The following is a 15,276-nucleotide window of genomic DNA, read 5'->3' as shown; positions in this document are numbered from 1 at the left end:
ACTACGCGGACCGGAAGTCGAAGCGTCGACGAAGTCACGCTTGTACAACCAGGAAATATCTAATTAATTCAATTATTTTTATAAAAGATAAATATAAGCGATATCACTGTAAGAAGTAAATTGACAGTAATAATATGACCAGAGAAATAGATAAAGACGCGACTACGCAGACGCGGGGCAGTCAGACATATCGAAGCGTTGACGAAAAGTCACGTTGTACATCAAGGAAATAGTTGATTATTTTTACAAAAGATAACTATAAGGGATATCACTGCGAGAATTAAATTGTCAATAATAACATGACTAGCGAAGTAGATAAAGAGGGGCACTACGCAAACCGAGCGGCCAGACATATCGAAGCGTCACGAAAAGTCAACGAAAGGTCACATTGTACATCAAGGAAATAATTGGTTAATTAATTTTATAAAAGATAAATATAAGCGATATCACCGTAAGAATTAAATTGTCAATAATAACACGACTAGCGAGGCAGACAAAGACGCGCACTACGCAGTCCGGGCGGTCAGACACATCGAAGCGTTGACGAAAAGTCACGTTGTACGTCGAGGAAATAGTTAATTCAATTATTTTTATAAAAGATGAATGTAATTGATATCACTGTAAGCATCAAATTGTCAATAATGACATAATAATTGTCAATAATAGCAAAGTAACAAGCTAACAATATCAATCGTACCGGGAAATGGGAACGTAAATAAAAGTACCACCGGTAAAAACTGAAACGTCTCATCGCTCAAGATGGCTTATCTTGATCGACGAGCCATTCGCGACGACATACTGATGAAACGATCCGCTAGCCGCGTGCGTTAGCCCCGAGATAAAGCGATCGATCGATCAGCCCTCCGATCGAGCCGGCGAGCTAGCTAGGAAAGTAATTGTCGACAACTAAACGCATAAAAAGCGTATATCTTTAGGAGAAATCTGCTCCTGATCACGTGCTAACGCACTCGTCACCTCGTTCCCTCGCGTCTCTCTCCCCCCCTTCTTCCCGCCTCTTCAAAAAGTAATTTACGAATCCGAGCCGCCCAAGCGGCATCCATCAGCCGGAAAAAATATCACGGATCCGACTCGTTCGCAGCTGACTGCCAAATCAGAGATGTTGCGAGCAAAAAGCGAGCGCGCGCGCGCGTTACGCATAATTCGCAAACCGATAAATAAAATGTTTCAGCTATATTTTCCTTTTTTCCGGTGCATGCTGCAACGCTGGATTTTATTTTGGACCTGACCGCGCGATTCCGAGTTCATTAAATTTCAAGAGAACCCCTCGGCATACGTGACGTTTTGTAATCGCGCATTTCGCGGCGCGAGTACACGTTTTCCCCGTCGTTAAAAGCGTGCCCGTGGCTGCGTGAAATCGCGAGAGTTTCATTGTGCGCCTCTCGTGCGATTCAGCGACGAAAAATGCGTCGCCCATGAAGCGCGTGCGAATGTTCGGCGGCGATCGAAGTACGGTTGGTACATCGGTGCGCGAGAGCGCAGGATGACTACACTTTCGTTTTCTGACAAACGGAACAACGACCGGCGTAACATGCGCGTACAGTGCATGTCGCGTATTTACCAACACACGTTGATTAAACTCCACGTAGGCGGTGGACTATTTATTCATATTTTTGTCGTACATGATAGCTGCTCGAAGAGCAGTTCTAACTGGATGACGCGGCGGCTTTGTCAACGATATCACCGAGTGCGACGTGCACTCCATTTCCGATTTGTTTTTGCATCGATATCCGGCGCTTCATCAATGAGCTGGATTCCATTGAATCAATAATACGCTACATGCAACGAATATAATCACGTTACGGAAACAAAACTGGTTCCGCGAATGATCGAGTTATCTCTACACTCGCCCCGGAAAAAATAAAAACGCGAAAAAACTCTGATTCAATTATCAATATCTGAGATAGGATTTCCAGATATTCAGATTTCAGCTAGATTCAGTCCAGATTTCACCTTCGAGATAACATTCCTACAAATTATATTTCTCGCTCTTTTATGGGAAATTGCTTCTTCCAATTCTTCTCAGTCTTCAACCCCACCAATCTAAGACATTTTCTCAGCATCTCGTACATTTGAAATCTTCCGAAATGTCGGGTGCGATATTTTCTGCAATCGGACGGCGGTGCAAAAATAGCAATAATTCGTTCCGCAAACACGATGGCCCATCGAAACCAGCGGGTGATAATCGTCGTGCATTAAATCACCCGAGCAAGGATACACAGCGAGCCGTGCACAGGGAGCGAGCGAGCGAACGAACGAGCGAGCGAGCGAGCGAGCGAGAGAGAGAGAGAGAGAGAGAGAGAGAAAGAGCCCAGGGTCCGTAATTGATTAAATAAATTCGCGTCAGCGTATTTCACGGTGCGAGAAATCACTCGTCGTCGTCGTCGTCGTCGTCATCACCGCTGCTGCCGCTGCCGCCAGCGACGCTCGCCATCCGTTTTCCCGGAGCCAGGAGAGAAAAAGCAGCTCCCAAAGACCCCCCCGTAACTCGGAGCAAAACGGATTTACAGGGCGTCCCGTGCCTTTATTGACATTCGACCGACCGGTAAAAATAGTTGGGCGCTCTCGGCCTGTCGCCTGGCTGGCGCGGCGTTCCTTCCTCCGCCCGTTGGCCCGGTTGGTCCATAGATCAGTATGGTGCACATAACCTGAACCTAAGCTTCGTCTAGCGACATTTGTCGACTATTCCAGCTAGCGAGTTGCAGCCTGCTTTCGCAGGCCGTAGGCAATGTACGCAGCGCGGGTAGCTCTCTCGCATTAGAGCTTTCGCAATTTCGGGACTCGGAGGGTAGACGACGCGCGTTCAAACTCCCATCAGGTCGGACGATAGAGCTTCGGGGGATAGAACTGGGAGGAGGGTTGCGGCAACGGAGGCTTAATCACCCGACTAATTCCGAGCGCGCTTCGCGCGCTGCAATGCGTGCGGTCTCGCGCCGAGCCAGATTCACTCGTCGGCGATAAATTATCGATGTCGTGTGATTCCAGAGATATTAATGCGATCTAAATTACGCATTGCCGGCTACTTCGATACCGCCTGATACATTGCAGCCGGCGCTGCACTGGCGGAACTCCCGCTCGTGCATCGTATGAATGCCACCGATTTATCGGAGAAATGAAAGAGGCAGAAGTGCTTTCATCGTCGTGTTGTAAAAGTCTCTCCAATATTTAAATCTCTCTCGCAGCCTGTCGGCGCTGCATTTGCGATTGCCTTGATTAATTGGTCTGTAATCCGATTAGCAACACCTGGGCTAAAGCAATAAAATATGAGGTGGCACATAAAGAGCGGACACGCGTGTATCTCCGCCGTTACAGTCCACCATCGACACACAGTTGACAAAGAGATGTGTGTGTGTGTATGTGTGTGTTTGTAGTAAATATCGCTGGGAGCAGCTAAGTGAAACTTAACGATGTTAGCCGTTGTCTGGAAGGTTCATAACGATCAGCGTCAAATTACGGTGGCCCCCTCGTTTCTAATAAGTACTTCGTTTACCTCCAAGTGCCGAAAGTACGGTTTTTATCGTTTTAATGGCTGAGGCTCGATTAAGGAGAAAACCAAACCTGAAACCCTTCTCGTGCCTGCCCGTTAACGTTAATCACCGTCGAAAAGGAATTTCGATCTAAACTCTTCGTTCGAACTTCGTGCGAACCTTCTTAGCGGCGCTGTTCGCTCATGATATCGACACTTCCCTCTTGATATTGACACTCATTAGAAGTGGAAAAATCATTAAGCAGAAAGTGTATGCGCACACAGAGACATTGCCCGCACACTCTTCACAATCGTGAAAACCTCTATTTCTGCGAACGTATAAATATTAAGACGTACGGGGATATATTGATCATTCTTTAAATTAATCATTATTTATCACTTGCTTGTTTATTATTAATTCTCATTAATTTATTTATTCTTATTCTTATTAATTTATTTAGTCATTAATTTATTTATTTAATTTATTTAATCCTCGTTAATTTATTATTAGTCCTCATCAAGAGCGCAAAGGATGCTGGCTAGTCGTACTTTCACCCTAAGATGTAGGAATGCAGAGCAAACTCACCGAATAAAGGAGGCGGCTCCACGTCGCGCACGGAGAGACTGGACGACGCCTGAGACGCGCTGGACTCGGTGCTCTGGGTGCATCTGAGCCGCTTCCTGAGTTTTGGCATATCGAACGGCAGGTCTCTCAGATCGACGCTGGTCGCGCTGCCGGACGTAGTGGCGTCCTGCTGCATCAGCAGGCGTCTCCTGCGCAGCTTCGGCATGTCGAAGGGCAGATCCGAGAGTTCCGGCTCGTTGTCGACGAAGTTGATATTGTCCAACTGCGGCTTCAGCAGGTGGAAGCCGAAGGGCTTGCACTTGATTCCGGCGCGGGACTCGATGGAGATACCGCTGTCCGATCCTTGGATCTCCGCGTCGCCCGACGACGACGACTGCAGAGCCAGATTGATGAGATTCTTGTTCTGAGGCGTTCGCCTCTTCTTGAAGGACGTGTCCATGGGCGAGGTGGTGACGGCGTTCGTATTAGCCGCGTTCGTGTTCGTGTTGTTGCCCGCGATGACGTTGTTCTCCGACGTGACGCTCTCCTCGGGCGAGGCCTTCTGCGAGTTGTTGTTGCGATTGTTGTCGGACGTCTCCGAGGCCGGCTCCTGCGACGACTTGTCGGAGATGGGCGAGAGGATGTGCAGCTTGGTGGCGTGATGGGTCAGGAAACCGGGCAACGACGGCTGCTGATGGTGATGGTAGCAGTTGGTGCCGCCGCTGTCTGAACTGTGGGAGCTCAGGCTGGTGCTGTGTCGACTCTCGGAGCTGCTGGTCGACCGGTTGCCCTCGCTGGTGCTGCTCCGGAGGGACTCCATACTGCCGCCGCTGCTGCTGGTCGCCATGCTCTCAGTGCTGGAGTAACCGGCACGACGTCTCGAGGTGCGCAGCTTGAACTCCAACGGGCCGGCGTCTCTTCGCGGCCGCGCCACGTCGCTTTCCGCCTCGTGAGGCCTGCCCTTGAACTCCATCACCGGTCTACTTTCGCGGATCAAGCTGCGAGGCCGTTGCCTCTCCTCCCGGGGCCTGCCCTTGAACTCCAGAATAAGCTCCTTGTCGAACCGGCGACCCTGCGAGGAATCGATGTTCTCTTGGACGAAGGTCTTCGGTCGACTCTTGATCTCGAGAATGCTGCCCTCGCTGCTCTGCGGCGAGTCTTTGGCGCGCAACGATTTCATAGGCAATCGCATGTCCTTCAGCCGAGGGTGGTCCGGCTGAGACGGCAAGTTCGGCGCGCTGCGGATGTTCAGTAGCAAGTGGTCTCGGTTGCCGTGAAACTTCGCGGGTAAAGGCGCGGTAGATGGAGGGGATGGGGTGTAATCGCGAGCGGGTAATCTTGGCGAGCCGGTTTTCTCATCGCTCGAATTGATATGGAGGGATTCGACATCCTGGGACAGAGTAGATATATTGTCTTGTTGTTGCTGCGATTGTTGTTGTTGTTGTTGTTGTTGTTGTTGTTGTTGTTGTTGTTGCTGCTGTTGCTGCTGTTGCTGCTGTTGCTGCTGCTGCTGCTGCTGCTGCTGCTGCTGCTGTAGGCGGCTCGGAATCGGTTTTGGGCGGAGAAGTACGACTTTGCGTCGATGGTCCTTGCTTGATTGCGACTGGCCGGCGTAAGGAAGTGATTGCTGATGTTGCTGCTTCGACGGGTCCGTTGATGAACTCGTTCTACTCGACAACACAGCGCTGCCGCTCCGCATCTGCGTTGTCAAAATTCTTTTTCACGCGAGTGTCAAAGTAAAACTCACACAATCCTCCTGCTCGCACGCTGAACGAAACAAAAAGTGCGCTCGACGTTTCTGTGATTAGGACTTGAAGAAAGGTATGAATGAGTAAAGAAAAAAAAACGATGACACTTCTGATGACACGCACAGAGTCGTGACGAATAAGCGGACAAAATTTGCGAGTTGGACTTGGCGTACATAATTTAGTAACAAAGAGAGTTTTCACAAACGTGAACTCCAACACAAAACTGTACTCGCATCTTGACTCTGAAATAATTTCTCCGAAACTTGCATCTCTCGTGAGATTTTCTTTACATAAAAAATCCCCCCCCCCGACTTTACGTACCTGCGAGTGCAGCACCGGATGATTGGTCACACGGTCGAGATCGTCGAGATCATCGTCGGAGCGATTGACCTTGCAGTCGAAGGCCGTCTCGTAGAGGTGACGTTGCCTGGCCATCCCTTCCTCGTCCTCTTCAGGCTCCGCGTCTTCCTCCTCCTCTTCCTCGCCCTCGTCTTCACCTTCCACGTCGTCCTCGTCCTCGACGAGTATCGGCTGCGGGTCTATCCTGCGCGTACGTCGTAGCTTGCGCACCTGGTGCCGCGCTACTTGCGGCTGCCGTCGGTCTAGCTCATCCTCCTCCTCCTCCTCGGGCGATGCGATACAGGTACAAACGGCGGTAGGCAGGTCATGACTCAACAGTCTATGAGGAGGCATGAGGGTGTGGTCCCACTCGGTGATGATGCACGACGAGAGGATCTCGCTTCTGGCCGGGACAGCATGCTCGCTCCCAGACGTGGGGCTCACTAGATCTTGGCTCTGATAGTGCGGCGGTGGCGGTGGCGGCGGTGGCTGCGACGGCTGCTGTTGCTGCTGCTGATAGTGCCGTTGCTGAGACGAGTAGGAGCCCCCATCACCCGCTACCGAGTTCCTCTTCGGTATACCGGGTGTGCGCGAACGCTCGCCTGGCACATCGAGGCTGACGCTCTTGCGATACTTGCCCGGCTGAGATTTCGTAGGCAATTGCTCCGGGACCTTGAAGAGGTCGCCGTAGTAATACGGCGATGGATGGCGCACCGGTTGATTGGATTCGGTCGGAGATTGGTCGGTCAGGTGCACGAGAGCGACGCAGTCTACGACGAGACCATCGGTCGAAGCTAAAGTATCCCGATCCGCCGAGGGTGCTCGGGTTGACGAGGATGCGTAGAGACTGTTCTTCCGTTTCCGAACTCTCACGAGCCGACCCTCCTCGTCGTCCTCGCAGGACGAGCCGGATGCCGATGGATCTGAGGAAATCGATCGATTTCGTCGATGACGTGAAATAACTCGTCTCGAACGTCGTGATTTTAAAGCGTATGTGAGATTTCCCGCTGACGGAAATGTGTTGACAACTACGTCGAGCTACTCGTGCAATTCGCATCGATTATATTACACGAGAAGAAAGGTATATCCTGGCTGTTCTGAGGTAGTATTAGCATGACTTATCATGACAGAAGCGACAAGGAATTCATCGACCGTGAGGGCAGGATCCAGAAGATTTACGCGTGAAAGGATGTCCCGGGCTGTACAAAGTCCGCTCTCACGTCGGGGAGACGAGGATCCCGAAAATGGCGCGAAATTTTCATAATCGTCTTGTTGTAAGGGAAGCGCGCGAGGGAAGGACTCTCGGGCCGCCGCCGCCCCCGCCGCCACCGCCGCCGCACGAAGAGAACGAAAAAGCTCGCGGGAGAGGCGAAATTGCCTTGAAATGGCGGCCTCGTCTCCTTAAAAATCACTTCCTCCGTCCGTGGGATATTACCGTAATGGTTCCTGGTCTTTTCTCTCGCCTCACGCGAGACGTTCTATCCCGCTCCACCCCAGCGTCAGCCACCCCTTTCCATCCTCTTCTTATTCGTCGACCCGTTCGAGCATCATCTAATGCCTCTTTAGGCTTTACGATCGTGTCACGGCCATTCGCGACAGCAAGGAAGGAGGCGGACGCAGACGAAAGAGGGGGCGAAAGAGAGAGAGAGAGAGAGAGAGAGGGAGCAAATGGAGGGAACGCAAAATTACGCGGACACCCGGTACGTTATATAGGCAGTGTACACATGCGGAATAGACGAAAGGACTGGAGATAATGGGCGCATTATGCTCTACCGGAGGGCCCCGCCGAAATCCTTCCTCGCTCCCTCCCTTCGGTGAGAGGGAGAGGCGGCGAGGGCGAGAGACGCGAGACCGTAAACCATGCCGGCGCTGTTTTTGACAGGGACCACCGTCGCGGATATACGGACGAACTTGTCGAAAGCGAGAAAAAAATGATTATCGGAGCCCGCTCTGGTCTATCGCGTCGTCCGGAGCCGTCGCTGCTCGAGCAGACACAAAGGCCCCGCATGGATACGGGTATATATCGACCGTTCGTATCGTCGAGTGCAATAGATGGTCTTTGCGCGTCTTTTTGTCGCCGCCATTCGCGCTAATTCGTTTTTCATCGATCTCCTGCCGCTGGATGCGGCTAATTATGCCGCGTGTACAAAGTGCATGTAAATATTTGACAGCGCGCATCGCGCTTTGAGGGCGCGTACCTTATTAATTCCGCGAGTAATTTACCGATAATTTTGCGGGGTTTGATTCGCTAGGGTATCACGCTTTCGTGACGTGATGAAACATTTTGCGGACGTCCTGTGTGCACGCGCGTGTGTCGAATGTACTTAAATAATTTCGAGTGCAATCGCAGCAACTGAGAATCCTGCGCGACTGCGAGCGGATGTACGATGTCGCGCGCTGAGCTCATCCGACAAAAGTGTTGAATGCAGAAATAAGTGAAGAAGAAGCGACGATTCTTCAATGGAATAGGCTCAGTGAAATATTCCTCGTATTGTCGTACAACGCGCGTCAGATATAATCGGTGGAGGGGAACGGGACAGAGCAAGCTGGGTATCTCGAATTCCCGGCGTATTCCGCTATTACGAGGGGAGCTTAAACTTCATTTTCCATGGTCAAACACAAAGAAGTGTCAGCGGGTATTCGCGGGTAAGCGCGAAATGGAGAATTAATTCCTGGACAATGAATCCGGCAAATTATTGCACGGCCCGCCTGCGCGGCCTGCGCGAAACTGGAACGAGTCGCAGGCGATTCCTTTTCACCTTCTCCACTGAATTCGCGGCACACACTCTTGGCAGCAAATGATAAACGACGGAGGAGCCTCGGATGCGGGACTCCAGAAGAAATGGCCCTTACGAAACCAGACGTTGTCTACGTATTCAAACTTTCACAAAGAAGCGAGGATCGCGAGAGCCGACTGATGACCCACCTCCACCGTGAGCAGGGGGATGAAAAACGAGAAAGAGGATCCATTACCTTTTCTTTTCACCTGAAGCTACTTTCTTGCTGACTTTCGTCGCTGAAACTTCTTGCTGGTTAAACTTTTAAACATCCCGAAAAGGAAAAAAAAAGACAAAAGATGCGATGTCGCGTAAGAATTAGAACGACTGATTCACAGGATTAAAAATAAAGGCAGACAATACTGCGTTCCATCCTGAGAGATATATAAAGAAAGAGAGAGAGAGAGAGAGAGAAAGAGAGAGAGAGAGAGAGGAAGAAAGAAAGAGGGAAAGGCAAGGAATGAAAAGTAGGCAAGGAATGAAAGAAATGAGAAAATACGATATTGTTTTACCAGCGCGTAGAATCGCTATAATATCGCGATAAAATGATATCAGAGAGGCATGTCGAGAAAGAGAGAGAGAGAGAGAGAGAGAGAGAGAGAGAGAGAGAGGCGTAATTCTCAGGAAATAAAACAGCAGAATAAAGGATAGCCCCGTGGAAGTGGAATCGAAGAAAACATGAATATGTATTTGCATCTGTTACGTTCGTGCAACTCGGGCGAGATGTAAGATTGAAGCTTGAGGAAAGGAATTCATTAAAACACACCGCAGTGTGGGCGAGCGAGCATTATTCGCGTCAGATTCAATATTTCAGGAATATTTCAAGCAACCTACGGCGAATGAGAGCACCAAGACGCTTACAATATTGTCCTATATATTTCTTATCGAATAAGTCATAGGATACTTCTTGTGTTCTCTTTATCGCGCGAGAAATGTATGAAAATTGCATTCGTCGCCCAAGTCGTTAAACAACGCGTCTTACGCAATTAATTGCATCGCTCACCCTTCGACAATCCGATTGTTCATCCGCTTGCTCGCGAGAAAAACTATAACCGACAGCGGCGACTGCGTTGTCGAGCGCGTACAAAGGCACGCCGTGCTTTGGCGCGTCGCCAAATTGCAGCGATATTGATTACCGATCGATAATTAGGTTTTCGAAATATCCATGGAGGGCCGAGTGCGCGAAAGAGGGGACAGCCAGGAACTGCTGATCGATTAAATTGGACCGGATTGTACATACGCGATGTGTTTGAAAGATGCGCACACGTAACTCGCGAGTGAAAGAATTCAATCGGCGAGTACAAAATTTCGCAGAGTTTCTCCTCCGATCGTTGCGTTAAACCGACTGTCTTCAATTAACAAATGAGATGAACGAGCTCGACGAGTGGGCTCACATAAAGATAGATATCTTTCGAATAATTACGGAGACTTCAAAACGAAGAAACAGCGAGGAAGAAGGAGGAAATGATGAAGCTCTGAGCGAAAAATGAAGGTTCAAAATATATGCGCAGAAAAATATATACAGCATTCGAGTAAATGTTATTTGCTTCAAGTTCACTTTATACGCTTATATATCCGCAAATTTATTATTAATTACAGGTTCATCATAAGCATCAAACTTACTCTTAAAATAGATTATGATTTCTGGTAAGTTTAATATCTCTCGATTAAGATTATCAAACTAAAACCAAAATTTAGTTTGCTTTCTTGCTGCGTAAAAAACACAAGTTTTGTAATGTTCTCGAAAAGAGAATAAATTTAATCATAAATTCTCCTTTCGAGTGCATGATAATGGGTTTTTCTAAAGTTTGCTAATGAGCTAATACTTTAGGCATATACTTAATAAAAAAAATATTCATTGTTGAAGACAAGTGTCGTTTAAAAGTACCATTATTTAAGCTCAGACGACAAGCGAGTAGGCTCTTCGTGAAGGTTTATTGTATTCGTGAAGGCGAGTGTCCGCCTGTTTTAGTAGTATAGAACGATATTTTTCTCTACGTGGCCGAAGGACGAATTATTGCATAGCGGCAGGATCGAACGGGTAGGTGAGTAACGGATACTACACGCGAATGACTGATCGAGTGACAGAAAATGAAAGAGGGTAACGTACGCACAGGGAGCTAGGGGCGAGGATGCGCCGAGGGTGGCAATGGTGTCTACTCTAATGAATCTATTACGGCCGGTGAGCGACAACCCTCGCCCGGCAATCACTACCGATAACACGAAACGCTGTCGCATGCATCCTGTTTACGTAGGCCTGTAGATAACCGGGATGAACGGTCCGTAGCGAGCTATCTCAGCTATGCCATTACATGACGCGGAATCTCGTGTGCCAACTGGAGGAGCGCGCGAAAGAAACACGCGCGCGTTCAAACTGTTCTCTGCCTCTCGATTAAGCTCAACGTATAACGATGTTACGATTGCGATCGACATCCAATTAGAAACTAATGTCAAGGCCACACCGCGCGATCCGTACAGGCCGTTATCGGAAATCGTTTATGAACCCCATAACGCGACAGCTTGCATAGCAATCAGTCAAATTAACTGGGTATAATTGAACAGATAATACACGCTCGGCATTGCCGAGCCGGTAATTATCATTCATCAATTAAATATACGAGTGAAGCTCTCGGACTCGCGAAATAGTGCGATGTACTCTCTCAACGTCTTGGAGTAGGATCTCGCGGAAAATGAGTGACAGGTGATAGTATTTCCGCTCGAGGTAGAATGAAAAAATGCGCCGCCACTCGAAATCGCAAGAGTGAATGTTTCATTCAAGCCTGAAGCGGTTTCTGACTTTATACGATTGAATGTTTCAAGCGATCAGAATAAACATGCTTTTGTTTGCGGCGCCGAAAGCACATCGAATTCATTCCTCAGTTTCGAGTGAAAGTATTCACTGGACGTGTGTGTGATCAACTTATTTATCAAAGATTCTATTTGACCCTTTAACGCCCGACTTCTTTACAAGTGTTTTCAAAATAAAATTTGAGTTTTTTTGAACTGAGACTATAAGTAGTGATAACCAAAAAAAATATCAGAATTTTATATCTTCGAAAAACTACGGAATTTTCTGACGTATCAAATAGTTCTTGACTTTTTTCAAAGCGTCTTCTTGTATTTTTGTTTATTGTTTATTGGTAAATATGACTTGGATCCTAAAAGCATATACCAAATGAGCAACCTATACAGAGAAAAATGAAGGGTAATCTATACGACATAACTCTGATAGTCAGCTTGACATTTTTGAGCTGAAACTTTACTATATTTGTGAGTGAAGTTTATCATTCAGAGCGTCAAGCTTACTATTTCAGAAGAATATCTTATAAATCACCATTTAGATACGACCAATCGTCCCTTCATTTTTCGCCGCATAAAAAACTGTAGGTCACCAGGTTTCACGAAAATAGCTTGATTTCTTGATTTTCGTGTCCACCATATTGGATTCGGCATTTTGAATTTCTGTATTCTTTTAATTTCACATTTTGCATCTGAGAAAGCTCCCAAACGTATAAAATTATAACAGATACCAATCTATTCATTTATAGTGCACTTCTAGATGTCAGTAACAATGCTAACTATGCCTACTTGGAATTTGACAAAACATGTTATCATTAAAACTGAACTAAAAACAGACTACACAGAATCTACATACAATCTATATACTATTTTTTAGAAGAAGAAATGCATTTCTGGTAACTATAGTTACCAGTAGACGTTAAAAGGTTAAAATGGAGAATTCACTTTGTACGGGTAGTCACTTTATATGAAAGCGGGGAATCGCTCAAAATTCAAGCGACTCGATGATTGCTTCATGTTTCAAGTGAAATTTCAGCCCAAGAAATTTAGAGAGTAAAGCTTTCGTATTAGCGCATATTCGTGTCCTGCCGCGAGTTACGGTAATCATACACATATTATTCTGAGAACAGTTTATTCGCGACGAACGTCATGACCATCTCACCGCCGGGTCGGCAACACCAACCTCCACAACTATTCCGACGCGGTGTTCCGTCTGGAGGAGATCAAATCCTTTATCTCGATTATACGATAATCCAGGACACGTGACTCTATCCCGGCCGAGAATCCTCTCGCGGCGCCGTTTATACAATCTTTCGTTTTCCCTGCGATCGACGGCGAGGTGCAGCGACCAGTGGAATTCCTGAAAGAGCTTTATATAAAAAAGATGGACTACGCGACCACACACACACACACACACACACTGTGCGTGCTCAGAGAGAGCCGCTTCACTTCGCTTTTTATTAGATATCGTCCCCGTAACGCATGACCGAGGTGGCGATGGTAGGTCCGCGAGATATGGCTCGCGGGATTGTATCGTCTTACAGGAAGAAAAAAGAGATAAAGGAGAGAGAGAGAGGAGTAGGTAGAGGTATAAAGAGAGGGACCGCGCAATTGCTCGAGCACGGGACGACATCGCCGGCCACGTTGAGGAAAGCCTTCGGGGCGGCGCACGAAGAGCAGCTAAAGATTACCCGAAGAGCCGAGCGGCGATGAAACGAAAGCCAATCTCGGTTATTGGCTTCGTCGCGCCTGAATCCGTGGTTATGATCATGGGATTGAGCGGGACATCCCGCCGCGAAATGTATCAGCCGCGTCAAGGGTCGTGGAGAGATAACGCCTGTTTGCGCAAAGACGAAGAATGTAAGCGCGTGCGTTCGTAACTTGCTAATACGTCCGAGTACTTCTCGAGAGACGTAACGTCGAGTCGATGTCTTGTCGATCCCGTCTTGTTGTCAGCCCCGAAGTAACACGATATGGATCGCTCGATGTCGCTTATAATCCCCCGCCCTCTCCACCCGACAGTCGAAGCGAAAATCGTTCGTGCCGCATGAGCGTTCGCGGGGGATGCTCTCTTTGTAAAAGTACATCCTCTCTAAATCCCTTTCATTACGTCTCGTCTTCTTTCCAGGGCAAAAAGAAGATACCTAACGAGCCCGAGTCATCAGGGTCACGGTACCTATTACCAGCTGTCACTACAAAGAGGCGGAAATACCGGGAGGAGATATCGTAGGCGGGCCACTTTGAGGGGAGTTCGTCTGTTCCTTGGAAATTCATCCCTGTGCGAACGCACGCCGCTGAAAGCAGGTACGCGTAGACGAAGTGATTGAAGTGACGACTGATTATACGAGAGGAGACACAGGTGGATCTTTCAGAGTGCCGCTCTGATGCGCGAAGCCTCCTTTGATTATCTTGAATAACTGTCGCCGATAAAGCTGGCTAATTTGAATAGAAAGAGAGGTGGAGAGAGAGAGAGAGAGAGAGGGGGGGAGGGAGGGAGGGAGGGAGAGAGAAGAGATACCACTCCTTGATGACTCTATAAATATATCGAATTCAAACTCAATAACACGATGACTGCGCGATTATTTTTTACGCGTCGCTCGGTATCGACATTCACGTCACGACGAGTTGTCGAACGAAACTTGTCTCGAAACAAATAGAGAAGCTCGGGATATCATCCGTCGATGGTGGTTTACATACGGTACGCGTTCATCCAACGTACAGGGTGCGTTGCAAAAAGCACGCAAGCCTTAATCCTTCAACGCCTACTGGTAACTATAGTTACCAGAAACGCATTTAAGAATCCATAACTTTTGACCATAGTCAAAAAAGGAGATATTTTCGTTTTCTTTGCACCACTGTAAAGATGAATTCTCCTTCTAAAAAATGATATATAGATTGTATGTAGATTTGGTGCAGTCTGTTTTTAGTTCAGTTTTAATGGTAACATGTTTTGTCAGATTCCAAGTAGGCATAGTTAGCATTGTTACTGACATCTAAAAGTGCACTATAAATGAATAGATTGGTATCTGTTATAGTTTTATACATTTGGAAGCTTTCTCAGATGCAAAATGTGAAATTAAAAGAATACAGAAATCCAAAATGGCGAATCCAATATGGTGGACACGAAAATCAAGAAATCAAGCTATTTTCGTGAAACCTGGTGACCTACAGTTTTTTATGCGGCGAAAAATGAAGGGACGATTGATCGTATCTAAATGGTGATCTATAAGATATTCTTCTGAAATAGTAAACTTGACGCTCTGAATGATAAACTTCACTCACAAATATAGTAAAATTTCAACTCAGAAATGTCAAGCTGACTATCAGAGTTATGTCGTATAGATTACCCTTCATTTTTCTCTGTATAGGTTGCTCATTTGGTATATGCTTTTAGGATCCAAGTCATATTTACCAATAAACAAAAAACGAACGATAAAAAAAACCAATATAAAATTCTGATATTTGTTTTGGTTATCATTACTTATAGTCTCAGTTCAAAAAAACTCAAATTTTATTTTGAAAACACTTGTAAAGAAGTCGGGCGTTAAAGGGTTAAATCCTCTA

The 15,276-nt window shown here is 47.3% G+C and overlaps 1 protein-coding gene across 2 annotated transcripts in view; it reads right to left on the bottom strand.

The window, feature by feature from the left end:
• Positions 1-15,276, bottom strand: part of hwt (SH2 domain-containing adapter heavyweight) — a 153,899-nt gene that overhangs the window by 13,403 nt on the left and 125,220 nt on the right. For both annotated transcript variants that reach the window (XM_025300168.1, XM_025300169.1), the window contains 2 exons: positions 6,119-7,059; positions 4,071-5,748 (listed from right to left, as the gene is read on the bottom strand). In XM_025300168.1, the coding sequence (XP_025155953.1) occupies positions 4,071-5,748; positions 6,119-7,059 (2,619 nt within the window). The remainder of the gene's footprint in view (positions 1-4,070; positions 5,749-6,118; positions 7,060-15,276) is intronic.

Source organism: Harpegnathos saltator, unplaced genomic scaffold (genome assembly GCF_003227715.2).
Source record: "Harpegnathos saltator strain DR-91 unplaced genomic scaffold, Hsal_v8.6 scaffold33, whole genome shotgun sequence".
NCBI lineage: Eukaryota > Metazoa > Arthropoda > Insecta > Hymenoptera > Formicidae > Harpegnathos > Harpegnathos saltator.
This window is presented reverse-complemented; position numbering and strand designations above follow the sequence as displayed.